Raw genomic sequence first — 27,933 nt, 5'->3', positions numbered from 1 at the left:
CCACATTGTGTTTTACCAAATTACAAGGATTTGCCAAGAGCAGCAGTTTGCAAAACAGTGAAAGATTGCATATCAGAGCTCGATATGCACATACCGCAGGATACCCACACAACAGAAGTTTCCTGAACTCAAGTATCTACAGCCATAAAAAAAATCCTATGGGGAACTTAAAATAATTTTTTTTTTTCAAATATTTTTATCATCCCCCGTTGTCCAGACAAATAAGCTAAGAGGGAGAGATTATTATCGGCTGGAAACGTTGTTTCATTTTTAGTGTGTTCATAGCCCAGTATAGATCGGGAGGTGCTGCTTTTTCCCCCATGGAGCTTCTACAGTATAGAGTTAATTTTCTTCATAGTAGCTAATATAGGGCTGTGGTTTGGATTTGTGAAGTATTGATAGTTCAGTGATGTTTTAGTTATTGCTGAGCAGTGGTTACACAGAATCAGGACCTTTTCTGTCACCCCACCAGCAGTAGGCTGAGGGTGCACAAGAAGTTAGGAGGGGACACAGCAGCGACAGCTGACCCCATCTGACCAAAGGGGTATCCCATACCATATGGTGTCACGCTCATATGAAGCTCGGGGAAGAAGGGAGAGATATTTGGAGTGATGCCATTTGTCTTCCCAAGTAATGGTTAGGCATGATGGAGCTCTGCTTTCCTGGAGATGGCTGACACCTGCCTGCCAAATGGGAATTGGAACTGCTTGTTTTGCTTTACTTGCATGTGCAGCTTTGCTTTCCTTATTTAACTGCCTTTATATCAACCCATGAGTTTTTTTCCCTTTTCCAGTTCTCTCTGCAAACCACCAGAGGGGAGTGAGCAAGTGGCTGTGTAGTATTTAGTTGCTGGCTGGAGTTAAACTATGACATGGTGCCTATGTACTAATAAGAGTCTATTTCTGCGAAATTTCATGTATGTTCACAGTCTTTGTACCTTGCATAATTTATCCATAAAATCAGAATTTTGCACAAGGAGAATATTGCTAGTCAAAATCCAAAAGTTTGGCCCCATCTTTATTCATCATATTTTGCTTCTTCAGTTTAACATTATTACTGGTTAATAGGTGCACCTGAAAATCAAGCTGTATTGTAGTATCTGGTGCGTTATGTTAAATGAATCTTTTCTTTTTACTAATGAAGAAGAATACCTCATCTTTTCCAATTTTCCTATCAAACACATCCATATCATCTCAAGACACTGCCACATCCAGCTGCATCTATACTCAACTTCAATTATGTGAAATTACACAACCTACTCTCAGGTCCTTTACGTTCTCTTTTGCTGTGTAAGGCACACGCTTAGTGCATTTCCTGGGAAGTGCATGATTACAAACTATTCAGTACAAGCCTGTTTTAAGTAAACAGTAAATTAAATATTGTCAGTGCTTGTTCAGACATGCTGTTATGAAAGAAAAAGAGCTTCTAGATTTGGGGTCATAAAACTCTAGATTTAAGTAAGGGCCAGATATAAACTAGGCATCCTTTTTCCTTTTTAACTTCTCTTGGCTGACCCATTTGTTAGCTGGTACAAACCAATATTTTCAGGTGCCCATACAAGGAAAATTGGCTAGACAAAATGCTGAAGGTAGCAAAGTTTCTGTTTAATGCCTTTTATTTGAATGGAGAATTCTCAAAAATATTCTGTCACTGTCAGGTACATTGCTGCCTGAAAGACTGTTAAGTCTGTCTGAGCAACATGCCTCTTTCAACCATGACAAATACAGTAAAAGAACATCATTTTGTTACAGTTCTGGCAATATTATTTTCTGCTATGCCAATCAGCCTCACTACAGCAGTTAGGAAAGACAGAAAATATTCGCTTCCCTAAGAAATGAGGGGTTTTGAATATTTTGTGGTGTCTGCTACTTCAGTACTAGCACGGTCACTAGTATTTGGGGAAGTATAAATAAGTTTTATAAAAACCAGAAGCCCCAAATGTGCACTTGCAAAGTCTCCTTTCATCTCTGCCAGTTAACTCATTCCCAAGGGAAGGCAAAACGCTTATTCGAAGTGGTCAAATATTGTTTTCATTCATTCTGTAGATTTTTCAAAGAGGGTAAGAGTTGCGTGTGTGTTCAGGGCTGCACATGACTTATGATTAAATACAGCAAGTACCCCTTTCTTCTATTTTGTTTCTCTTCCTTACGCTCAAGTGTAAAATTTCACAAGTTTATCCAAGGCATCAGTGGTGTATGCAATGGCATAACATATAGTAGATCATGTTTCCAGTTCCTATCTTTATTACTAGATTTTAATGCATTTTGTAAATATAAACAATAAACTGAAAAAGAAACAAAATATTTTAATCAGTTTTAAAGCAGAGGTCCTTTGTAGACTAGTAAAAATAGTGAAAAAAGGAGGAAAACCAGTTGCTTTGCAAATTAAGAATGCAGAGATCTAAAGCAGTCTGATTTGTTCTTTGAAAACAGATATGAGGGTTAACTCAGAAACACAATATTAATAGATTTGTATGAGTGCACATAAGGCCAATATATTCAATGCTGTAATTTTTTTATGGTTTCATAAATAGTGCTATCACCAACATTTCAAAGAAATCTGAAAAAACCAGAGCTCATGTGGTGGCATAAATTTAGTGTATTTTATAGAACACTGTTACTCCAGATATAGCCTACGGGTTGTGACTTTTCATAAAACCTAATGAATTTCTAGATTTGTCAGCTGTTTCAACACAGATGCACTTTGCTGATCTAATGGAAACATTTTGAGCCCAGATCCAAAATATCAATAGCTTTTAGTATTGCAAATGAGTTTGGCTATTGGGTAAATGGGGATGTGGTTCTTGATAAAAAGCAGCAAGTAATTTTGTACGTGTGTTTGATGATAACTGCCTCTCCAATGTCTGATACTGAGTTTTTTCTCTTTCTCCCCCCCCTCCTTTTTTTGTTTTCCGCAGAGTTTTAAGTTGAATGTAGATAGCCACTGTGCTTTAAAAGAAGCAGTCGTAGAAGAAGGACGTCAACTTCTTGAGCTTATTGTATCTCACAAATCAGGTAAATCCTCTGAAATATTGCAAGTCTTTATGTCTCCAGCCTATTAAAGAATGAAGAAGCATTGCTGTAAATTACTGCATATATTCACTTCCTTATGTATTATTAATATTTACATTATCAGATTGACCTTCAAGATTTATAAATGTTTCATATACTGCATACAATGCAGTGATACTTATAAAATGAAATACTGCCTGCAAATAGTCTGTTCATTTTATTTTGGTCTTGCTGCTCAGCTGAGCTTCAGTTGAAATCACATCATTGAAAACATCACACTGACACATTCTATGATGTAGGTGCTATGGAAATAACATTAAGATAATGAATTAGGAATTCAGATATATATATATATTTACTTACTCTGAATGGGTAATTGCACTGGTAAAGCTTTATTTTGCCATTTAAACTAATTCTGACATTGATTTTAATATATTTATGAAGAATAGATTAAAATTACAAATACCTTTTTCCTTTGGTTAGGCTTGTCTTTTTCTGCAGAGGCCTTAAATTGAGACGAGGGGAAGAGAGATACTTATTTTCCTTTATCCCCACTACCACCTATATTGTTAGGTGTTTGTGTGACATGTATGATAATAGTTTTAATCAGCCTATATTGCTACGGAATACCATTTCAATTTTGGCCTATTTAGCATAGTTTTCATCGAGGTTGAAGTTACTCTTTGGTCTACTGTTCTCTGATCATGTTATACATTGTGCCTCTATTGTTTCACCGCATCAGATAGATCTGTGTAATGTGAAAGCTAAAGGGAGTGACTTCTGTGTATAGTTCCAAAAAGATGTAGAAGCCATAGCAGAGAATGGTGGTGCATATCATTATATTCTTAGAAATAGTAATGTGTCAACTACAGAAAATATTTCCAGGATTTGGAGGTAAGAAAAATGTTTTTGGAAGATTATGAAATGTTTTGAGATAAAGACTAGATATTAGAGGTTAAGATTAACTTAGCGTTCCCTATTGCATCGAAATCACAGTTTGTGTGGTATTTTCCTCTTTTGGAATATAATCAAAATTTACCAAGATGGCTAAAAGACATGTTTGGACCTTATAGCATTATTTTGCTGTACGAACTATAGTAATGCTTGGATTTATTGCTGAGAAAATACATTGGAATTCTTATTGCTTTTGTTCTTTAAAGAATAAACATTTAAAGATGCAGTTAAGTTTACAGCCTTTACATTGTTTCTCCTTCATTTTGGAGAAGGACTGAAGGACATGCTGCAGATGATTGCAAGTCAATGGAAGGAACTACAGAGGCAAATCAAAAGGCAACACAGCTGGATTCTTAGGGCTCTGGATATCATCAAAGCAGAGATACTGGCTACTGATGTATCTGCAGAGAATGAGGAAGGGACTGGGAGCCCTAAGGTAAGTGGCTTGAAGTTTGCCTTATTTCCTCTTATTTCCGTCTTCTTTTGAACTAGGCACCACTGAAGTTTTCTTTCCACCCTAAGGCTTTTTATTTCCACTGGGTAAACTTTTTTTTTTTTTTCATAAACAAAATGAAATGCTTTACTCTGAAACAATGAAAAAAATCTTAGAACTTTCAAGTTTTCCAGGAAGACCTGTCTCGTTTTGTATAGAGGGTCATGAGGGGGAACATAAAACATTTAGTAAACAAAACATAAAGCATCTTTAACATGAATAATCAGAATGGTTTTAAATTGTTTTGTTGTGACTATAAATCACTATAATCAGTGCAATCACTCAGCTCTGACATCCATTAGCCGCTTGGTTACAGCAAATTAACAAAGAAGAGAGAAAGTGATTCATTATCTCATTCCTGTTAATGACTATCAGATGCATTGCTTAATTAGGGGATGGCCATTGCAGTGGGAAGAAGGTCATATGCCTTTTCACAAATCTTTTTGCTCTAAGTTCTTCATGTGTTGAATACAACAAGTACTTTAAGAATAAGGTATTGACACCTATCATAATTTTGTGAATCTTAATTCTTAAAGAGGATTATTGTACTTGCCAGTTGCCAAACTTTATATTTGTAACAGCATTTTTAACACAAAACATGCTTTTTCAAATTGGTCCAAGCAGTGTATGGGCATTACACACAATAGAAACTTCTAGCATATGGTTCGTGACCTTTCTTACAATCATTAGTAATCGAAGGTGGTTGGGAGAGATTGCATTGGAAAGTGTTGATTCTTCCAATGCAAAGAATATGCAGCAGAGCAATCCAATAGCTCCTAATATCTTGGCATGCAGCAGGTTGAAATTTATAGAAAAATTCATGGTTGCTATTTCTATAAATAACAGGGATAGCTGTGCTAAGTACATTTTCAGATTCTGATGCTAGACCGTTCTTCACATGGATAGAGCTTCCTAGAGAGTAGTTTGCACAGTGACTCTTAGGATGACATGAAATGCTCTGGTGTTTTCTCACCATAATTCTACATAGCAAGAATGATCTTATGGATGGTGGAGGAGGAGCCAAGGATAACAGTAAAACAGAAATACGGGAAAAGACATTTGTGACGAAGACACAAATTGAAATTATATTCCTCCTCACTCGCATGGTAGAAAGTGGTCCTGTGTCACATAGCTCTTAGTTTAGGAATTAGGCAAGGGAGCAACACTTAATTTCATAGTTAGGTCTATTAAAGTAAAACAGACTAGCTCAAAGTTAATATGACCTTATATCTCTGAAAAGCTTGATTCATCCATGGCCAAAGTCTAACTTCGTAGTCAAAATTATCACAAAAAAAGTTGTATAATCCAGCTTGATTTTGCTATGGAAATTGTGAAATCCCTACCTTGAAATAGTTATATTTAAATATTTGCTTGAAAGGGGAGAAATAGAGGCATGGTTTATGTTGCAGTAAATTTTTCACATAGATATGTGGTAACTCATTCCCCCGTGCTTTTTATCTTAGAGGGGAACCTGAAGCAATGTCTCTTTTTTTTTTTTTTTGAGCCTACCTTTAAAAACAAAAGTATATACAAAAAAATAAAGACCAAACAAGAAGTATTTTCAGGTTATTTCAATTTCATGTATTAAATCACATACCTCTATAATTCAAATACCATCTACTTCATGATCAAAGATTAACTAAAATTAAAATACAGTTGACAGCATAACTGTAGATTTCATTTTGCATTTATTTCAAAAGCCAAAAGGAACTTGAGAAGTATAATAGGAATTCTAAAGATTATATCTAGAGGGTATTTTTCTTTTTGCCTTCAAGAAGCTGCAGGAATAATGTTGGTGTCAGAAATCTGTAAAGAAATAGGAAGAGGAGGAATTTCAAAGACCCTAGGAAACTTTTCCCTTAGGATTTATTAAACATGTTATCATACTGCTTTGGCATCTTTTATGCAAACAATGGAGAGTGGGAGAGAAGAACATTCTGCACTGTAGAAATACATTGTCAGTATTTGTATTCAAGAATCCAGATTATGCTTACAAAATTTTTCATTTTCTTGTGTGTAAGTTTCCTAGTGGTTTATAGTGATTGCTACCGGAGGCTTAAAGGGTTTTAAATATTTCTGATGCATAAACTCTTCTAATGTGTTGCATTCTCTGTACAAATTTACAAAAACACTGAGATCTCTTCAAGTATTTACTAGAACTATTCTGTTTTTTTAATAAATAAACAAATGATGACTGTATTCAGATTAAATTGCAGGACGTAAGGTTTTGCCTTCTTATCCCATTGATAAGTACTTTTAAAAAAAATCTCAAAATTGCCATGACACACACCAACAAGTACTGATCTAACATTATGAGTAATAAACATGACATGAAATACATCTGAGACTCTTAAGATGCTTAGCTAACAGTAGGGTTTTTTTTCCTGGTGGAATTAGTAAGTAATATTCTAAATATCTGGAAAATTTGAGGAAATCTGGCATATATGTGTATATCCTGTGGTTTTTCACTTTCTGGAGATGTATGAGAACACTTTTTTTATAACTGATCTCTTAATTAATTGGGCCACTTCTTGTCCATCAGGGGAGGCCTACTGGAACAGTCTTGCTTTCAATAAACAGTAGCGTGGTGTTGAAAAATAACATGATGTACTTTCTTATCTAGTGTTACTGCCTGGTCTATTTAAGTTACAGTTTTGTGGAAAAGTTCATTTCTGTCTGAGGAGATTGTAAGTCAATAGTGTAACTAATGTCCTTGGAAAGTATACACATCTTTAATAGCATTTGCCCATAGCAGATATTCTTCATAGAAAATTGAATTAAATAGTATTGTTAGGGTCAGTTGTAAGTTCTACTCCCAGTATGCATTTGGACAATTAGTTTATGACTACAGTTTGAATCTGGATAGTTCTGTTCTGCAGGTAAATATTTGAATTAAATTTTGGGTGCTTTGTTAGGGTTATTTTTTGGTTTGGTTTTTTTTTGTTTGTTTGGTTGGTTTGGGTTTCTTTTTTTTGTTTTTTTTTTTTTTTTGGTAACATTTCAGAGCATAACATCAGTATTTAAAATGTGGCTATGTAGAAGATGGAAACTCCCTTTTTACAAGGATTACAAGGAGTCATGTGGAAAGCGCAAAGGGGTGATGGGTACAAGTTACTCCTGGGGAGATTCCAGTTGTACACAACAGGAAAATTTTTGACAATGTGATCAATCAACCATTGAAATAATCTCCCCAGGGAAGTGGTGGATTTCCCAACACTGAATACTTTCAAGATTCAGCTGTACAGGGTGCTGAGCCATCTTCTCTAGACTGTGGTTTTGCCAAGAAAGGTCAGACCAGACGATCCTTGATGTACATTTCAACCTGGTGTTCTATGATCAAAACATAAAGGCTGGTAGGTTAAGAGAATAATGGTGTACTCCAGAAATAAATAAGTATTCCTGTGCTTCTGGACATGTTCCTTTCCATAATAATTGGTGTATTACTGCGAAACATTTCTACTTCTCATCCCAGCTTCAGAGAAATAAGCATGAAACTGGTTAAGGCATTTGGCCTAATGTTTATAACAGTGAAATCTGACTTAGTTGTCTCAGGTAAAAAGCACTCAGAAAGATTATTTTAGCTCTCTAGTGGATTTGTCTATCAGTGGGTTAATGGTAAAAGCAGTAAGTATTTGAAGAATATTAGAAAAAGAGGTAAAAATATGTTCAATAAAGTTAACCTAAAATCACAGAAATAGTAGGATAACAGAGTTTGAAGTGGTTAAACACTAAACCTTGTATAAATTAAAAAAGAAAACCAGTGTGATTTCCTCTTGATATGTAATTAAGCATCCCACATTTCCAGGATCATCATCTACTCAGTTGCACATAATTTCAGAGTTTTTACAGCCATCCTAAGTAAACAGTGTTCAATATACAGAAAGGTGATTTTCAGGAAGAAAACCTAAAACTTGGTTAAGTTGTTTAGTATCTACCAGTTTGGGATTCTGGAAATTCTCCTTGAGAGTTTTATGGTTGCACTCATCTCAGACATAGTGGGTGGCCTAAACACTGCAGTCCAAACAATTATGTCCTGCTCTGTGTTTTAATATGAGGATAAATTTGAGAAATGGACAAGACAACAGGGAAAATGTTAGAGAATAGTAAAAGTCCTTTCTGTATTACTTCAGGCTTGTAGCTTGTCCTGGCCATTCAATCACACTTCTATGACTACAACATTTAGATTAATTCTTTGATACAAAAAGAATGTACAAATGAAGTGGTTTGGCATCTTTGTGATCAGTGCAGAGAAATATAACATTTGTGAGCAGATATTCTGCTTTTTCTCAGTGTCTTTTATCAGCCCTAGATTTCTAATCTGCAGGCATCAGTATGATGCATGTACTGTAATATTAAAGCCAGCACACTGGTATTTTTTCTGATATCTTCCATTATTTAAAAACAGGGAAAGTCTATTATTGGGACAGTCTGAAATATTCTCAACAGAGCATGATTTCAGAATCTATTAGTTTTACTTACATAACCACTTTGGAAACTGGCTTTCTAGGTTTGAGTGTATGCAACTGAGGAGCTACATATGTTGTCATAGTGGTCAGTGGTTTGAAGTTGTCAAATAGTATGAGTTACTGGCCTTTGTTCTCTTCTCATTGAGTTAGTTGCTTCTACTGAAAGGGCAGGAATAGCATATGCTAGAAGGATTGTTTTATTTGTGTTGCTGGAGTTAAGTTACAGGGGACTTTTAAAACTTCACACCTTAAACTGAATCAATTTAACTTGCAGCCTCTCTCTGTCTTTCACATGCGCAAACTCAGGATCAGATGTATGCAGTCTTGTGCCTCATGTTTTTAACGTTGTGGAACAAAATGTTAACTAAATAGCTATTACTTCATCAGTAACAATTTGAAAGATGATGAAATGGAACTCAGACTTCCATCTCTGACATTGCATAGATATATGGAAAGGGTACTTCATCTGGTGATACACATGCTCTTCTGGTCTATGGTTATCTCACGGCTATATCAAGTCTTTCCTTGGAAAATAAATGTACAAGGAAAGTCGCTATTTATGCTTTAGAAGAAGTATTTTTTTTTTTGTCTGATGTGTTTATAATGAGGAACATTCCCATCTAGACACAAGAGAGTTTTATGCGGTGATTGCAACACCTTATAGATCACACAGTTTCAACCACCTCTAACCAGGCTTATTTCCATTATTAGTAATTACCATCTGCCACCTTAATTCTTTGCAGTTTGAGCTGAACTTATTAGTATCTTCTCTTCAGAACAACTGGATAGTCTTGGGCACAGTTAAATATTTACTACTTTTCACTGATTAATAAAGCACCTTATAATACCTCAGAAAGTATTTCAGTGCTGAAAAGTATTACAGCAAGTCTGTGGCTCACCATTCGCTACTTCAAAAGATGGTAACAGGGGAAGTGATTTCCTGTAATTGGAACAGAAGGTTCTGCTATGTTGCCATTGAGGCATAATCTTAAATCATTGAATATTTAAAATGCTGTCTGTACATAAATAGTAGAATTGTGCCTAACAGCTGAACAGTTTAAAATCATTCATGTGACATTTCAATTCTGAATCTTTTGGAACTTGGAAGTCTAAACTAAAGATACTTGTGATCTCACTTTTAAGTACAAGCAATGCTGTTGATGCTGCTCTACCAGGAAAAAATGCTTCTACAGTTATTATTTTACTTGGCTTTAGGTATTTTAGTATGTGACACTACAGTATTGATCTGTCAGCTTCTATGGTGAGGGTTTGAACCAAAGATACGTTGATCAAGTAGATAGAAAGGGTGGTGGTATTTACAAAATCCTTCTGTAAATCAGTAGACAAGTTTGGTTTTGCAAGGAATAAGCCTCTCTTTTAGAGTTTTTACTGGAGTATGTGAAACACAACTGAGTTATTTTTATATTAGTTGTTATCCAAATATAGGATTGGAAATATCTAGTGAGAATTTACAAGCTAATCAAAACAAGCCATGTTGATACAACAATGAAAAGAACCTAAAAAAGAAGCAAGAGGAAGGAATATCTGTGTCTTTAAGCGCAACTAGGCACTTCAGGTTCCTCAGTTTGCTAGTTTTTAATACCTTGCTTTGTAAGTGATGTATTTTTAGTGTTACAGACATCACCTAGAATTTGCACAGACCTAACCGTCATTGTAACAAAAAGTTACAATGTTATCTTCAAGAAGGATTTGAGAGGTGAAAACATCATTTTACACACCGTATTAGAATGGACAAAAGAAAGGAAACAGAAAAGTGTTTTAAAGTAAGTGTAGTAGCAGAAGCTGGCCTCGGTAATAGGACAGACTGGATATGTAAAATTCAATGTGGCTGACTTATAGTGAGTCTTAAGACAAGAAATTCAGATAAATGAGCTCTGCTGAAGGGTATCAAAGATGTGATTATAGCAACTGGGCAGAAAAATCTTTCATGAAAGTATGGTAGACTGAGAATTAGTTGGAAAATTTTACATGAGAATTTTAGTGTAGCTGGAAAGAAAACAGATTTTTGGTACCTTTAGTACCTTTCTGATGCAGATTTTGAAAATATTTCTTTTGTTTAAATAGTTGTAGATTTTTTTTTCTTTGAATGATTGAAAACAAAACATCAGAGGTGCCCCCAAAAGATTTAGGGCTGTTGGATGTGCAGTCAGCTTCTGCATGGTAGTTTCACTGCTATTTGCTGGAAGCTGTTTCTGCTGACTTGTTAGTTGTGTGCCTTGTGTGCCTTTTAGTGAGCAGGAGAAACAATTTTGTGTTTAATTCAGGACCTCCCTTCACAGAGAAAAGAATGAAGCTAAGCAGGCAGTATTTGGCCTTCAATAGAAGACAAGTGAATATGAGCTCCATCCTAAACCTCTTTTTTCATGTTACATGAGCCCTCTTAAAACTTCTCTATATCCCAATTTAACTAAATATTTTTCTAATTTTTAATGCAATTATGTCCCTGAAGTCATTGTTGAGCAGTCCTGCATCCCATTTTAGCCCCCAGAGATTGTTTACTTATCTATCCATCAACTTCCTTACATATTTGTTTCAAATTCTGTATGACAGTATTGTTTTCATGGTAGCTAAAATAATTTTAATAATCTTTAACAAGCCAAATTTCTAAAATGGTTGCAGAGCCCCTATTTTTTCCCATTGAATCTTAAAGTATCTTTGGTTTATTAAGCTCACTATCAAGTATAAAGTGTAGAGAGCTAAAGCATATTTTTGGAGCTAAATTGCATCTCTTGTTAAGCATAATATTCAATCTGGTTATAAGATACAGCTGCATTTTTAAACCAATATCAGAAGTCTTATTCTAATTGAAAGTGTGAAGGAGGACTCCAAGGTATCTGTGGTATTTATAAAATGCTTCTGTAATTTTTACACCTTGTTATTTCTAGATACTGTATATTGATTACTTTTGGCAACTATTGGCTCTTATACAACCATCACTGTTAATAGCAACAGATATGTTTAAAAAGTTTGCAAAAAAATTACGAATTTTTTACTCTAAGAATAAGGAAATTTACTTTCTATTAAAACATAGATCAGGTTCAGTTTGAAAGATGTTTTAAATCTAAATCACTCCACAAGCGCAGGCTGAGAACATGGTGAGAACAGATATTTAAACTGGCATATGCCCAAGGGGCAAATTTTATCATAGTGCTATTTGAATCTTTGAACACTATTATCTAAAACTCTGAAAGTATGTTAGGCTATTGTAACTTCACATGCATAACTGGACTGACTCTGACAAGCTTTATTTAGGAAAAACTCCCAGCTGAGTTTGGCCTGTATTTGAAAATACAGAAACACAAGTGTATTTGTGCATGTGTTCATATGGACACGTTTATCTTAAGTGACTGTCCTGGGTTCAGCAGTAGCAGTCATGTTTCTCCTTCTTGGTAGCTGGTGCAGTGCAGTGTTTTGACTTTCGGCCTGGGAACAGAACTGATAGCGATGTTTTGGTTTGACCAAGGACTTTGTGAGCCTCATGCTCTGCCAGGGAGGAGGGGAAGCCAGGAGGAAGCAGAGACAGGACACCTGACCCAAACTGACCAAAGAGGTATTCCATACCACAGCACGTCATGCCCAGGATGTAACTGGGAGTTAGCCGGAAGGGCTGGGAGACTGCAGGGTTGGAGGAGGTATCGGTCGGTGCTTGGTCGGGCTGGGGGGGCGAGTTATCGGTCGGTTGGTGGTGAGGTGTTATATTCTCTTCCCTTGTTATTTCCTTTATCATTATTATCATTGGTGGTAGCAGTAGTGATTTGTGTTATACCTTAGTTACTAAACTGTTCTTATCTCAACCCGTGGGAGTTGCATTCTTTTTGACCCTCCTCTCCGTCCCTCCAGGAGCAGGGGGAGGGAAAGAAGGGGGGGGAGTGAGTTAACGAGCTACCTGACTGGGTTTAAACCACGACAGTGACTTAAAACTGAATATTAACCACTCAAACACCTTAATTTTCTATTTTGCCAATCTGTTCATTCTGCTTTCTCTATACAACCATACTGATGTAGTTTTGTTCTGTTATTTCTGATAGAATGTATCTTCAGCAGTGAATATTAGCGTAAGGCTTTTCTCATTCATGTCTGCCTGTTGTTTCACAAGATTCTCAGACTTCCAGAGAAATAAGATTTTAGTAACATGCACGTATAAATACCCAGATTCATTTTAGTGAAAATTGAACTTCTCTCACTCTAGGATAGCTGGTCAAAGGTACTCCTTTGCTGTGTGGGCTCAGAATCCTGTGTGCCCATTCAAGTTTTTACAGCCACAGGAGAAACAGAGCTTTTTTCTTTATTTAGTTCTTGAGTTTCAATTTAGAAGTTGGTGGAACACACTAAAATAAATCCATAAATAAGCAAGTGAAATGAAGGAATCCTAGCTGACTGAAAATGTCTTGGTGGAACAAGTTTGTTTTTGGCTTTATAGTTAGTGATCACTAACGAAGCAAATTATTTTAAATTCATATCTTTTCAGTTAACTTTCCTTCCTTGTTTCTTATTCCTGATTCCTCACCTTCCATTCCATCTGTTACTCTTTAAAACAGTTCAGGATTTCATCAGGATCACAACTAAAACAAAATACTGGTGTGGGGGGGGAGGCACTTCTCACAAGCTTCACTGCCTGGTCAGACCCAGGTGAAAGTGCAGGAGGGCTGAAAGCTAGTGCTGTATAGACATCGTAGCTGATTTGCAGACAAAATTGGTGCTGGTCAGCTCCAACAATAAAGTTTGAGTGTGTGTTCTACCCATTTGTTTTTTACCAGTCATCATAATGGTAAATATTTTTGATTGTTCAGTTAATGTGGCATAAGAGCTAGAGGTCTGGCTTGTAAAGTCGTTTTCCGGTTTCTTCACTAGACTATTTTTCTTTTTCTAGCTCTGATAGTAGCAATGCAGTATCACCTCCTGCTTTTCATCCTGATTACCTCTGGTAGTGCAGGCTTTAGTGTGTTGGTGTTTTTTTTTTTTAAATATTTTAAAAGCTAGGTTTTCCCTTTTGATATAGGCCTCTAAAAATCCTGTACTTTAAAAGTGGTAGCTTAGTATGTATGCTATTGGCAATTGTCATTACTGAAGGTTATTGCTTCTGTAAATAGCATTTTCTTTGTCATTTTATTAAAATTATATTACTGCTCTGAAAACAAAATATTACTGCTTTATTCAATTGAAAAATGACTGGCATAGCACTCCTCTGATCTTTAAAAAGCAATTTTACTTTCATTGCATTTGTGCATTAAATTAAGTGTTCATATCTACAGAATAAACATCTTATAAATATTACTGTGTTTAATTATCAGTTCAGTGTTTGAGTTTTTGCTGTTATGGTTGATCTCCAAGAGTGATTAAATATGTAATAGGGAACAAAAGGAACATAGATATGAACAAAGATACTGTTAGATAAAGGTAAATTTTATCTTCTGCATGTTTTAATTCATTTTAAAGTATTTTAATTACTTTTATATTCAGTGTGATTGGATAACATTTTCTTTTTTTTTTTTTTTTTTTTTAATTCAGTTCCTGTTTTAGACTTGGAACATCATCTAGCTATAGTTTAATCTATAGAAACTTTCAGCTCTAGTCTCAGTTGTGTACTTAAAACAGCTATTCTTCACTGGGGTGGTCCCAAAAGGGAAGTCGGGTAAAACAATGTTTGAAAGAAAAATTCTACTTGGACATCCTTCATTTTAAATCTTACTTGTTCTTGCATAGTACTCTTCGCTACATTTAAGCTTCAGGTCCAGAATTGTGTTACAGATTTTGCTATATTTTTAAGGTAATCTATGAGAAGGGAACAGAATACACTGGTGAGCGTTGTACAACCTGACTTTAGATGTATTTTCATTATGAAAAAAAGCCCCAAATAATGTTTTCAGTAGAGTATTTGATGAAACATAGACTTAGATATGAAAACACCCTAAAATCACATGCAAGTTTGTATGTCAGGCCTAGCAGTTCGTGGATAGGGTTTGTTTTTTTTTTTGTGTGTGTGTGTTTTAAGTATTTTGCCAGGGCTTTTGATTAAGCCTTTCCTATAATATTTCAGATTATCCTAATTTATTGATAGTTATACTTACCTAGGGTAGTGTAACTAATATGGCAGTTACAGTAGGGACTGTATTGCATTTAGAAATTTGGACTTGTTCCTTAAGCACCTGGAAGTAAGCGCAGAAAAATATCGGTGGCAGTAGTGCACTTAGTCACATCCCATGGACAGCTCTAAACATTAATGACAGTTAACCTAAGATGGCTTTAAATGTAAAATGGGATTTCTGACCAGGAGACAGGTGGTAAGCCGTATTCTTTTATAATTGCCCCATAGCAAGCTTTATGAACCATCATCAGGCCAGAGAGAAAAAATAGCTCATCTGGGCATGTACACTTTATTTCTTCATCCTCTTTTTCCTCTTTGCAGTCACGTTATAGAAAAGAGCCAACATTTACCTCAGAATGCTTTAATCCTTGAGTTTATGAGCTTTAAGAACACCACAAGTATAGTTGATGCTGACAGGTCACATCATCCCTTATGAAATGGAGAAAAGGGGTGAGAAAGGAGAAAATTGCAAGGGAAAAAGTTCAGATTGACTTTAGAGTTTGGCACTATGTGTTCTGAAATACCATGATTTAAAGGTATGACACGCAACAGAAGTCTAGAATGGTGCATTTGTTATTGCTTACATTCTAGGACCATCATTTCAGTTCAGAGGAAGTGGGGAAAGGAATTGAGGTCAGCTTGTCTTTTCCGTCCTTGCTGTTTGTTTGGCAAATTTTCCTGGATACTGCAAGGGTGTTAAGTATTAACTTTCACTGGCTGCCTTTCCCATGTTAGATTTGAGGTGCAAGAGTTTAGAGCATTGTATGATAACCAAGTACTACTAGAACAGCAAAATATAAAGAGGAATGCAAAAAAATAGGATCATTTTACAAATTTTGGGTGTAGTAAGATGAAACAGCCCTGAAACAAGGGATGGAAGTATATGCCCGGCTTATTTCTGGATATGACAATTAATGGGTTATTTTGCAAACGTGTTATTTTTGTTATTAATTGGTAAACAACAATAAGGTTTAAAATTTACTTTCATAGATTTTGAATCTAATAAAAAGTTTTAAAAATAGGTTGTTTATCTGTTGGACAGGAAAGGTATTAAGGAAATAAATGGAATATATGTTCATGTTTTGCTAGTTTGTTCATTTGGGCCTTGATTCTTATTCTTTAGGACAGACACCCTATGAAGCATCCATATTTATTTCAGTGGACTTATTCCTGACATGTATTGCTACAAAGACTTTTGTTCGTAGAGTATCAGGTAATTAAAATAAATCTAAAACTGAACCTGGAAAGATGTTGATTTCCAATTCAGTAAATCCTAGCAATATTACAATAAGTTTGTTTTTAATTCTTAAAAAACATATTAAAATTAACTTTTTTCCCATTTATGTAATGCATATAACTAAACTTCCTTCCTATTGTGAGACAGTTTCATTTATTGTTATTTGTAAACAGCTTAGTAAAGATGCATAGTGGATTGGTGTAGAAACTCCTTGAACAGTTTCTTTTGAAATAACACTACATACGTTAAGCTCAATTACACATCCAAACAGCCACAACACACTTTTGGTAATTTATTCATTGATTTAACATAGTACCCAGAAGAGTCATGCCTGCTGTCAATTTTGTAATATATTATGTTTTAAATATACTCATGCTCACCCATGCACGCCATTAAGGTGTGCATAAACCTGTGTTTTTCTCTCTTGACAGCTATAAATGTTTGTTATTATTACACAAAACATATGTTCATGTTGTTTTTGTCTAAATTATTCTATCTGGGGCTATAAAGTTTTAATGTTATTAGTTGCCCTTAGAATTTTAATGTTTCACTGCTGTAACCTTCTTAGGATTTCTCTGCAATTAAATAGCAACTATTTCACTACAGCCTGGAAGAACAATATATTTTATACAAATAATAAAAAAAAAATAATACTTCTTGCTCTGTTTTCTTCCACTGTAGTAAACGGTGTACTTGACAAGGTTCTATATACAGCAATCCAATCTGTAGTATTTTCTATAACTGAATAGAATATTACACTTTCCTACAGTCTTCTCATTAAGAAAAAAATCTAGTTTAACCCCTTTGAGATAGGCCTTATGTCACAGGCAGTTTGCTTTGCAGGTCTTCTCCCTGTTGTGCTCTGTTGTCCCCTCACTCAGTAAAGTAAGATCCATTACAGAAGAAACCTCAATCAACATAACAGATATACTATGAAAAAAGCTGGGGTTTTAGGAGACAGCATATTAGAGTAGAAAAATAATTTGAAGAAATGTCTCCTGTGTTGTCTTCTAAATAGCAGTAGTGTTGGCAATAGGAAAATGTATTACTCTCCCTGCCCCCTTCAGTATTCAAGGCCTTTTTCTAAGGAAAGAGAGCAGATGGGAATTTATCCAGGACATTAAAAAGATATTTACTGCTTTTAAATGAGCAAAGGACTCATTTAGGACATTCTTTTCCACTGGACTAAGGCATTATATGGATTTCTTTTCATGTATTTTGTGCCAAAATACCCTCACATAGAATAAGTAAGTATAACAGTGTCATGCAGATTTTAAGTATCTGACTTTTATCATCTTATTTCTAAGTATAGCACAGTGGTATTTCTATGAGATTCATCGCTCATATTTGTATTTCAACACTCATATATGTATTTCTATGAGAAATCATCACATCACTTTTGTTCCACAATCTGAGTATAACTCCTATCATATGTTGAGGAGCAAGAGGGAACAACTGTGATCAGAACATTCAAAAATAAACTGATTAGAATATGCTTGCTCTATTAAAATGATTAGGCAAGATTTCTTTCAGGAAAAAAAAAAGTGATTTCTAACTAAATTTGTGTAAAATGCTTGCAATACTTCAACATGAGCATTTGAATTGGAAGGTTGCTTCATGAATCTTCTATTAAAAACCTGAAATCAAAACAACCTGCCTAACACCTTTAAGAAATATATGAGGAAAAGGACATTGTTAATGCTATTAGTAGCTACTAGTGCCTGGCGGTTTTGAACACAGCATACATAAAACTTCAGAAAGCTTTTTGAAAAAAAGTATTTTTTAAATTTTACAGAGAAAGAAACTGAGGCAGATGGGTGAAGAGCCTTCCCCACAGTTATAGGCAGTCATTAGGCTAGCTGGAATTAAAATGGAGTTTTGTCTTCCAGGCTCGTGTTGAACTCACTGAACCAGTAATTCTCACACTCCTACAGCAACAAAGATCTTTCAACATTTAGTGTTTCCAGGACTTTGCCAAAAGATTTCCTTCTTTATGAAAATGAATTCTATCCACCCAAATTTAATTTGTCTCCTTTACTGTCCTTGCTTTTCTTTATTTGTTCTTTCATTCACTTTTTCCTTTCATCTCCTTTTTGCCCCAGAATCTTTCTTTTCTTAATTCATTTTTATTTTTCCTCCTTTTGTCCACATGCTGTTAGAGAATTCTGTCTTTTCATCCCCAACAAAATTTCCTTTTTTTTTTTTTTTCCCTCTCAAAGCTGCCCTCAGAACTGCTGTGTCTTACAGGGCCACATTTGCTGCTCACAGTGTTTCATAGCACCCTAATTTTCAAGATTTTAATTCTATCTGAAGCTTTGCCAATTACATGGTGAACTTCTGCATTGGAAAGAATAAGACCACAACCTTTATTCTCAGAACTGAAAAGCCTACAATAGAAAAAAGATGTACAATTTGTTGAAGAATAGAGATAACAGGGAAAAAGCAGTGTGTCAAGGTACTTGGTTAAACAATAATCTCCTACAGAGCACTCATTACCGCTAAATAATTGACTGTGTTGGGAGAAAGGTTTCTATGTGGGGAGAGGTTCAAGAAGGTCAGTCATCTAGTGGTAATGACCGTAGCGGTCATTAGAGGGTATTAATGCTATTAAGAACAGAAATTTAACTTTTTATTGAAGTTTTTATTTAAATTATATTAACTTTGATTCAACTTTTAATTGAGGTGCAACCATCCAAATTCTATAGTCGGGAACCAAGAAGTAATGAACATAAAATTGCATGTTCTTCTGATAGGCTGATGGGTCTTTAATATATTATAATTTTAAGAGTCTCTACAGAGCAGTTATTAGTATAAAACTATTCAGAGGTATTCTATTAGAATTAGGGTTGGGTGAGTGATTCAGGAACAAGTCCCAGCTTGACCCATAGCAATGCAGACAGTATATTTATGAGCCAACAAGAACTTGTTGTGATCTCAAAACTTTGACTTGCTAAGTTAAAGGAAAAATCCTTTGATGCCTAAATTGATCTTTCTTGCAAACTTGATGCATGGTGGCAGCAGCACAGAATTTATTCTGAATTGAATTTTTAGTTCCATACCAAGTTCAGTGTTTATTTATAGAGAATTTCATGCTGAAAGTAAGTAGGGACAGTATTACTTTCACTCCTTCAACTGCTACATGGGCCATAGCCAGGGTGTGGCTGGGGCTCCCAGCAGCCTAGCATGTGAGTTACTAGGTGGAAGGATGGTGATAATCCATCAGTAGCCCTCCTGCTCCATCTTTCTACATTGTCTTTTTCTCTAGGGCACTTCAGAAATAGGCTGCTGAGTAAGTCTAAAGTGCTGAAGGGATAAAGAGGTACGAGACTGTAAAGTGAGCTCTCAGGGGACCAGAGGAATATCACATGTCATGCCACCTTCTAATTTTCTTGAGACAGAATTTTTTTGTCCTTGCCTTTCTACCCTGAGGACATAGTAACATGCTTTAAAATAACAGCAGCAAACCAAACATGCTGGTGGTACAAAATGCTAAACACTATTTCATTCACACAGAGAAATGATGAGCAAAGAATGGCTCTTATGTGATAGGAGTTAATCACATTGCCCAGTGCATGTCTGGGCAGGTGCTAAGAGACTTTGGTAAGAAAGTAACAGCACAGCATACAGAGGATTGCAAGCTGAACAGAATCCTCCATGCTGTCATGGCAACTTTTCAAGGTGCAATTTGAGAGCCAAAAGCTATACTGTTTATGAAAAACAGTAACATTAAAAGAGATCTAGTAGTTACAAAAGTTGCAAGTGAAAAAGAATCTCGAGGTGAGTTATTTGTAACTAAGGAGAACATTGTGTCTGAAAGATGTTTGCCGATTTTATATTAATGTGTCAAATAAAAACAATAAGGTTAAATAGTTATTTACTTATCTGACTGGCCTTGCAGTGAGGAAAACCTGGCTACTAATACTATTAGTGCCAATTGACCTTACTGCATAAAAAGTATTCTGGGTTTTGGAACTGTTCTGGGTGTTTCCAAAAATTCTAAGATGGCGTTCAATTTGCAGTTCTGTTGTTCATTATTTATTTCTATAGTTTTATTGTATGGAATGATACACTGTTCTTCTGCTTCTAAAATCCTTGGAATTTTTTTGTTTTCTCAGAATTACAGACTTGGGGAATACTTTTTATTAAATTGGTGTGCTGCCTTTTTTTTTTTTTTTCAGGGAAATTTGTTATATGAACTGATAAAGGATTTTCTCCCATGGGGAAAAAAACAAACAAACAACAAACCGCAACAAAAAATATAAACTGCTTTACATTTCTGGTAGGAAGCCAAGTTTTTATCATTTAGACATGTCATATTATTATGAAACCATCATGCATCATAACACAACATAACAATGTGATTTGCTGAGATGTTGACTCCACTTGAAAAATTGTACAGTGGTGTGTGCATATTTCCAGGCAAAGAACTACTTGAGTATTTTTGAGCATTTTCCTAGGGCTGCCTGGTGTGGTGATCTAATTTATTAGCCTTGTTATGGGGAGAAGATAGGTTCTAATAAGTGATATACAAGTCTTTGTATTTCTGCTTCATAGCTACATGACCTTTTCATAAAATACTAGAACAAAGTACTAAAAGAAATTCCAGGAGGTCATTTAGTTTTTTTGCTACGCCCAATGCACAAAAAGTTAAAAATCACATCTGAACTGTTTCTGCTGTCTTTTTTCTTAAAAACATCCAGTGGTGGGTATTCTGTGACATCCAGAACAATTCCAGTTCTTAGCAAGCTTGAAAGCTTTTTCCTACTGTTTTGCCTAAATTTACCTCACAGCAGTTTATGCACAGTTGCTCTTGTTCTATCCCCAGACGACACAGAGAATCATTACTTTATTCTCTGTGGCAAGCTTTAACATATTTGAAGATCACCATCAATTTGCTATTCTGTTTCACTTTGCATGGGCTTGTTCTGTCAAATTGTAAACCAAGTGTAAAACTAAAAATAAAGTCAAGATAAATGACTTCCTCAGTAAACACAAACAAACAAAAGAAGTGACATCCTCTTCTCTGTGCCCCTTGGGATTCAAACATTATCCCAATATTCTGCAGTGTGGCAGAGAGCCTTCACTGTATCAAGTCCCAGGAGGACACTTCCATCTCCCCTGGTCATTTGGTGCCAGCTTTGTACATAGCTGGTTTCCCACAGTAAGATCAGTTCCATAATCCCTTAAATACAGTGGAATATGAGCCTGGAAGCTGAGGCACTGCAAGAGTGTCTAAAGGAAGATGGCATTTGGTTATCTGCCACCCTTTATGTCAGGAGTGTTTTGTTATTAAACTACTTACCTGACACATTTAAACTAGATTAAAGTAAAAATGTAATAACAAATATTCAAGAGAGATGAAATAGTTAAGATATGTAGAGAGCGCATAATTGAAGCCCCTAATCTTGAAACTGACATCAAAAATTCTCTCTCTCATTTAGCTCTCTCACTACTTGCCTCCTGCCAAGGTGGAACACAGGGCCTTGTGCATGCTCTGCATCTTCCATTCAGATCTTCTAGAGGATCTAGGCTGCTTTAATCAGAGAATCATAGAATAGTTAGGGTTGGAAAGGACCTTAAGATCATCTAGCTCCAACCCCCCTGCCATGGGCAGGGACACCTCCCAGTGAACTGTGTCACCCAAGGCTTTGTCCAACCTGGCTTTGAACACTGTCAAGGATGGAGCATTCACAACCTCCCTGGGCAACCCATTCCAGTGCCTCACGACACTTACAGTAAAGAACTTCTTCCTTATATCCAATCTAAACTTCCCCTGTTTAAGTTTGAACCCATTACCCCTTGTCCTGTCACTACAGTCCTTAATGAAGAGTGCATCACCAGCATTCTTATAGCACCCCCTTCAGATACTGGAAGGCTGCTATGAGGTCTCCACGCAGTCTTCTCTTCTCCAGGCTGAACAGCCCCAACTTTCTCAGCCTGTCTTCATACGGGAGGTGCTCCAGCCCCATGATCGTCCTCGTGGCCCTCCTCTGGACTTGTTCCAACAGTTCCATGTCCTTTTTATGTTGAGGACACCAGAACTGCACACAATACTCCAGGTGAGGTCTCACAAGAGCAGAGGGGCAGGATCACCTCCTTTGACCTGCTGGTCACGCTCCTTTTGATGCAGCCCAGGTTACGGTTGGCTTTCTGGGCTCCAAGCGCACACTGAAGCCTGCTCATGTTCATTTTCTCATCGACCAGCACCCCCACATCCTTCTCCGCAGGGCTGCTCTGAATCTCTTCTCTGCCCAACCTGTAGGTGTGCCTGGGATTGCTGCAACCCAGGTGTAGGACCTTGCACTTGTCATGGCTAAACTTCATCAGATTGGCATCAGCCCACCTTACAAGCTTGTCAAGGTTCCTCTGGATGGCACTGCTGAGATCAGAGGTGCTGTGTACCACCTGTCATGAATGGGTATTCTTGTGTTTTAGAGGTGGTAAACAATGGGGAACAAGAATGACGCACCATATGATGATCCTGAATGATATGAATGAAAGTGAAGATGCATATGGAGAAGTTACATTTATGAAACTATGGGCGGGGTGAACAGGCTAGGCAGACCTAAAACTTATTTCCTTTGCTTTTGGTGCAAGCTAATGATGAGTTCAGAGCTCCTCTGGAAAAGCTCGGCTGTTCCCAGGAAGCTTTTCCTGAAGGAGAGGTAGACATAGAGGTTGCATATGCAGTCTGAAATGAGTATTAGAGTGGTAATACCTAGGCATATGGTGCATTCCCTGTTTCTCAAGGGGTGCATTCTCTTTAAAGTGTGCAATCCAAACTGAAATAAGGCTGGTTTTCAGGCTGTCCAGTTTATTTTGGGGAATTTGTGCATGATAACTTAAGTGGAGTTCCTTCCTTATGGGAGTACTAATATTATTATCTCCAAAAGAATAGGAAAAAAACCTTTAAAAATCATTGACTATATGAATAAACATGAATCATCTTTTTGACAACTCTCAGATAAATTGCACCATTAGGCTCACGTGTGCTATGTGAGCAACATTTTGTCAGGAAAGTCAAATGACCACATGTATTGATTTTTAACTGTAATTGAAATAGCTTAGTGTCGCATGGTATCTGGTTCCAATTTGTGACTTTGATTTGTAGGGATTGTGAACTAATCTTGCCATCACATGTTACATTTGTAAAGTAAAGTTTTAAACTGTGCTGATCAGACATATGTAGAAAATTACAGCTGCACTGCAGGCTTGCACCTGTGCCTGGATTTCATCTTTTCTAGTCTCTACTCAGGGCACATGTCTAAGCTATGAGAAAATTTATGGTGTGGGAAACCTGTATTAGTAGTATGTGAACCAGAAACAAGTGGGTAGGAAGTAAGATGTGGTTTTGTTTTATAACTAAGAAGTCAGAGGCAGAGATGGAAGCATTATTAAGAAGTTCATGTAGTAGGTATGGCAAACCCAAAATCCGTATGTCCCTACTCTCAGTACCTCTCCATATAGACTCTGTAAGTCGAGCCTGCTTCACTTATTGGTCCATAGGTTACTGCTTAAACTTGGCAGAACATAATGCAATAATGTCTTCAGTTAGGGAGTAGTGGAAGAGATTCCACACAGAGTGGTCGACAGTGGTCCTATTTCCTTTGCATCTGAAAGCTTGCCTCCATGGTGAGCATCTAGGCAATCTTACTAAATCAATGAAGTTATTATGCAAAAGTTAGAGCATTAAACTCCCATATGGATATTCTTACTCAGAAGTAGAGTCACTATAGTTTGCTCTAGCTCCTTTGAGAAGGATTAAGCTGCAGCAAATTAAGACCACTGTATATGCATGGGGTATTAATGCACTTTAACTCATGCACATTAGTTTTGAAGCATTAGTTAATTAATCTTAGAAGTCTTGTCCTCATGCTCACAAGTGCACAGAGAGCTTCCAGAGGTGATTCCAAAAGCTCTAGTGAGCTAGGGTTTTTTGCATCTCTTTTCGTATGAAATTTTCTGAAGGACCACATTCTTACATTTTTTAAATTCAGTATTCAAGCAAATAATTTCTAAACGTGCAGTTCTATTCATTTGCTCATTGAAACTTCAAAAACACCATCTCAAATAGATGATGTATGTTGACATCATAATGGTGTCACTATTGCAATCATCTTTAAAAGGGGAAATATCATGTAAAAATAAACAGGATTAGGTATATATTTTCCACACTATATTATGATTTCAAATAAGAGCTATTAAAATTGTATTTGCCAAGTTAGGCTGTATCAATGAAAAGCAGAGCATGTGGAAATATGTATGTGGAAATATCCCTTAATTTTTTTAGTTTCTCCTGGCAATGCTGTTGAATTCAATTAAAATATTTATTTTCCAGAACATTTTTATCGACTTCTGAAACAGACTTTAAAAGATAATGCACAAGACATATCTTGCATTTAGAACAAATAAGGAATAGTACTAGTAGTTAGTATTGTTATTTCCCAAAGTAAAAATAATTCCTCTAAAGCTGTTCAGAAGTTGGATGTTGAAAAACAGCCAAATGGACATTACTTTGAATGGAGGCACTTCAAGAAGAAAAGATGACAGAAGTTACTGGTCTGACTTCATTAAATTGCCACTATTTTATCAAATGTTCATCTTGATTGCAGCTATTTGAATAGGAAACTGTCTATCTATAAATAGGGAACATTGTGGAGACAGTGTTCTCACAGGAAAATGCATAATTGGTACATAAACTCTGAATAATCCTGAAAGATACAGCAAGGCCGTGAGAGGCCCAAGGAAGCTTAAGCAAGCAAGATAAGAAGCAGGAATTCACTGAGTTAATGAGAACTGTGGACTGTTGGCAAGCTTTCGAGGTCAAGTTCTCACACCTGTGCTTAACCAACTATATGTTAGTCACTAAGGGTCTTCAACACATGTATCCAATCATAATATGCCAAATCACTGTAAGTGCATGCAAGAAAGAGTATATAAGGAGTTAAGGCTTTGTAATAAATTTGGCAATCACTTGATCACATTGATCGTCTCTGTGTTGTTCGTGACTCCCGCGTCAAGAGAACATGGCAAATTCTCTTGTATCTTTTCCTTATTGCCTAACCTTACATTGTGTAATTGATAAAAGTAACCCTCAGATAAAACTGCCTGAACAGATATGCTTGTTTTATCCCATCCCAGGCCAAGACACATCCAAAACTGTACTTCAAAAAATCTATTTATGTTATTAGCTGATACTCATTTATTCCCTTGTCTACTTTGTTGCTCAGATTGTGGATCATGCAAAAAAATAAAACCAATGGAACAAAACCCCAAAACAAAACCAAGATAAAGTCTGAAAGAGAAAACGATAATTCTTTATTCATCATGCATGCAGAGTTGTCAGTTCATTAAAGTATACCTATAATTAAAAACTTAAGTTAATTAAGTTTTTAGGTTTTTAAATTGTTATCATAAAAGAGAAAAAAAGAACAGTCTGGAGGGAACTTAATGTCTCATAACTATTGCTGGTTGGAAAACATCCCATCTTCTTGTCTCTCCACGAAATACTCTTACTGAAAAAAAAAATAAAGCACAGTTTTTCAAGATGAAAACTAAGATGTTGCAGGCTGTAATTTATACTAAAAAAGAGTGTTATAAAATTCATTGTAAAGTTTTTTTTTGTAAAACAAAAAAAAATTTTTAAGAAATATAAACAGGAAAATTAGTACTTAGTATGATATCATGCTTTGCAGGTTTGCCTTCTGTATACTTTTGTGTCCTAACTGATTTCTTCCAGTCCTAACTGATTGCTTTCTGCAAAGGAATAAATCAATTACTGCTAGTGACCATAGTCTGACATATGGAAAAATGAATCTTTTAATCTCTAGGATTGAATCTCAATGATGAACGCAGTATATTTGATTCTCTGAATGTCTTTCAAAATATATTGTGAAACAACACTTTGAAAAAATGGTAGTGCTGGGAAATTGTCAACATGCTTTACTCAGCACAGTAAAATTTTGCATTAAATTAATTTTAAGATGTAAGTCTTACTGGCTTTTGCAATAACTGCTATTGGCAGGTTTGTATTTATCACTAGTAGCAGATTTTGTTGTCTTTTTGCAGGAAGCTTCTGCATCTGAAGTCTTATTAAAAAAATGTTTTTAATGAATCTGTGAGGTCAGAGAAACTCGTTAGGAAGGGACTCATGCCAGGCCAGGTTCTGCAGATTATGCAGGAAAGACAGTGTTGAAAGAAAGTCTTAGTTTTACCGTATCTTGTTTGGGTATTTTGTATCAATATTCAGATTATGATAAATCAGGAAAGACACCTAATTTTAAGTTCATATTCACTTTGGATTTTGTATCTGAATGTAATCTTTACTTTTGTTTCATGTGTTAGCTGTTCTTGTCTTTCTGGTTTCCAAAAAGAAAAGAAAAAACATGTATTACACATTGCAGAGTTTGTTCTCAAATTATTTCAAACCAAAATAGGGATAGCTGGAGAAGTTTGTTCTTTTGGGTCATTTTGTTGTCTTCTTTTAAGTATAACTCACAGCTTTTCTGAACACAGGTCATTCACCAGAAAAAGTGAAAGTAAAATTTAAAGTGAACTGTTGGATATGTGTCCTTTTTTCTTTTTTTTTTTTTTTTCCCCTTTCAGTTTCTAAAATGAATCTTCATTTTTTCCTAGAAATTGTTAGTACAGACACTGAAAACATGGTTAAAAGAAAACAACGGTACCCCTCACCCCCCTTTTATTTGGGTTTTTGGAATAGGTTGAGGAATCAAATTTGTCAAACAAGAGAACCCGTCATTTTTCTAAGTACCACTGGGCAGCATTTCCACAATGATGGCTTCAGCTGGTCGGTATGAATCTCCCCAAAGTGCTGTTCTTCTGAATTCTTATAATTAGCTGGTCCACAGTCTTATGTGGCCAGGACAGCATGTGAAGGATCCATTGCTACCAATGATTAACAATTAGTTACTAAACATCAATTTATTATCTTAATTACATACAAAGGAATGTCCTGCATAAGTATTTCTACATCTGCAGGGACAGTTTGTACTATTTAAAAGTGCATTATCCATGTCCAGTTTGGTCAGTTCTGCAGCAGGAACTGCCTGGGAGATCTCTCGTCCTGCCAGGTTGCCTACTCAGGATGTTAATCAGTACACTGAAGCATACGAGTAGTTTCGTGTCTGTCAGTTGGTCTAGGCACAGCAGGAGCTGCCTGCAGGAATCTCCAGGACTGAACGACCCACCTGGAGAGCTCCTGAAACAATTAGTGAGGCACTTTGTGTGAAGGTGCAAGGTAGTCAGGCAGTTGCCTCTTATGTTGGTCCATTGTCTTCAATCAGCCCATTACCTCTGTTCAGAGACTAGCAAAGTGTTCTTGGGCCACCCAGGGAATTAGTGACCAAGTGCACTGAATGGGCACACAGGCACAGGATATCCTTGACTTCCAGCTACACCACAATTACAGCTTTAGCACAAACCTGAATTACATCTTCATATTACACCTACAACTTGAATTCCATCGCCCTTGCCACAAATCTCTGTGAGAGAGTTGAAGGTAAGAAGAAATGGAATATCTCTTGCAAAGCTTTGTAACCATGAAAAAAAAAGAATTACAGAGGTCTTAGTGTGTAAGATACAAAATTTTCTGTTTTGGCATATTAAAATATAAGCATGAAAGAGTGAGGATTTGTATTTGTGTATTT

General features: G+C 36.1%; 1 protein-coding gene and 1 long non-coding RNA gene across 7 annotated transcripts in view; both read left to right on the top strand.

Annotated features, from left to right (window-relative positions):
* Window positions 1–27,933, top strand: part of AKAP6 (A-kinase anchoring protein 6) — a 280,671-nt gene that overhangs the window by 124,704 nt on the left and 128,034 nt on the right. For 4 of the 6 annotated variants that reach the window (XM_057428431.1, XM_057428427.1, XM_057428426.1 and 1 more), the window contains 2 exons: window positions 2,918–3,015; window positions 4,233–4,401. In XM_057428431.1, the coding sequence (XP_057284414.1) occupies window positions 2,918–3,015; window positions 4,233–4,401 (267 nt within the window). The remainder of the gene's footprint in view (window positions 1–2,917; window positions 3,016–4,232; window positions 4,402–27,933) is intronic. The other 2 variants (XM_057428430.1, XM_057428429.1) reach the window with 2 other exon arrangements.
* On the top strand, window positions 14,473–16,778 carry LOC130609451 (uncharacterized). The gene is made up of 4 exons (XR_008974783.1): window positions 14,473–14,577; window positions 14,713–14,743; window positions 15,352–15,480; window positions 16,154–16,778. It is a non-coding gene; the product is annotated as an uncharacterized LOC130609451 (long non-coding RNA).

Source organism: Pezoporus wallicus, unplaced genomic scaffold (assembly GCF_028554395.1).
Source record: "Pezoporus wallicus isolate ANWC-B61680 ecotype Strahan unplaced genomic scaffold, APGP_CSIRO_Pwel_v1 contig_3486, whole genome shotgun sequence".
NCBI lineage: Eukaryota > Metazoa > Chordata > Aves > Psittaciformes > Psittacidae > Pezoporus > Pezoporus wallicus.
Note: the sequence above shows the minus strand (reverse complement) of the source record. Positions and strands in the feature narration are given on the sequence as shown.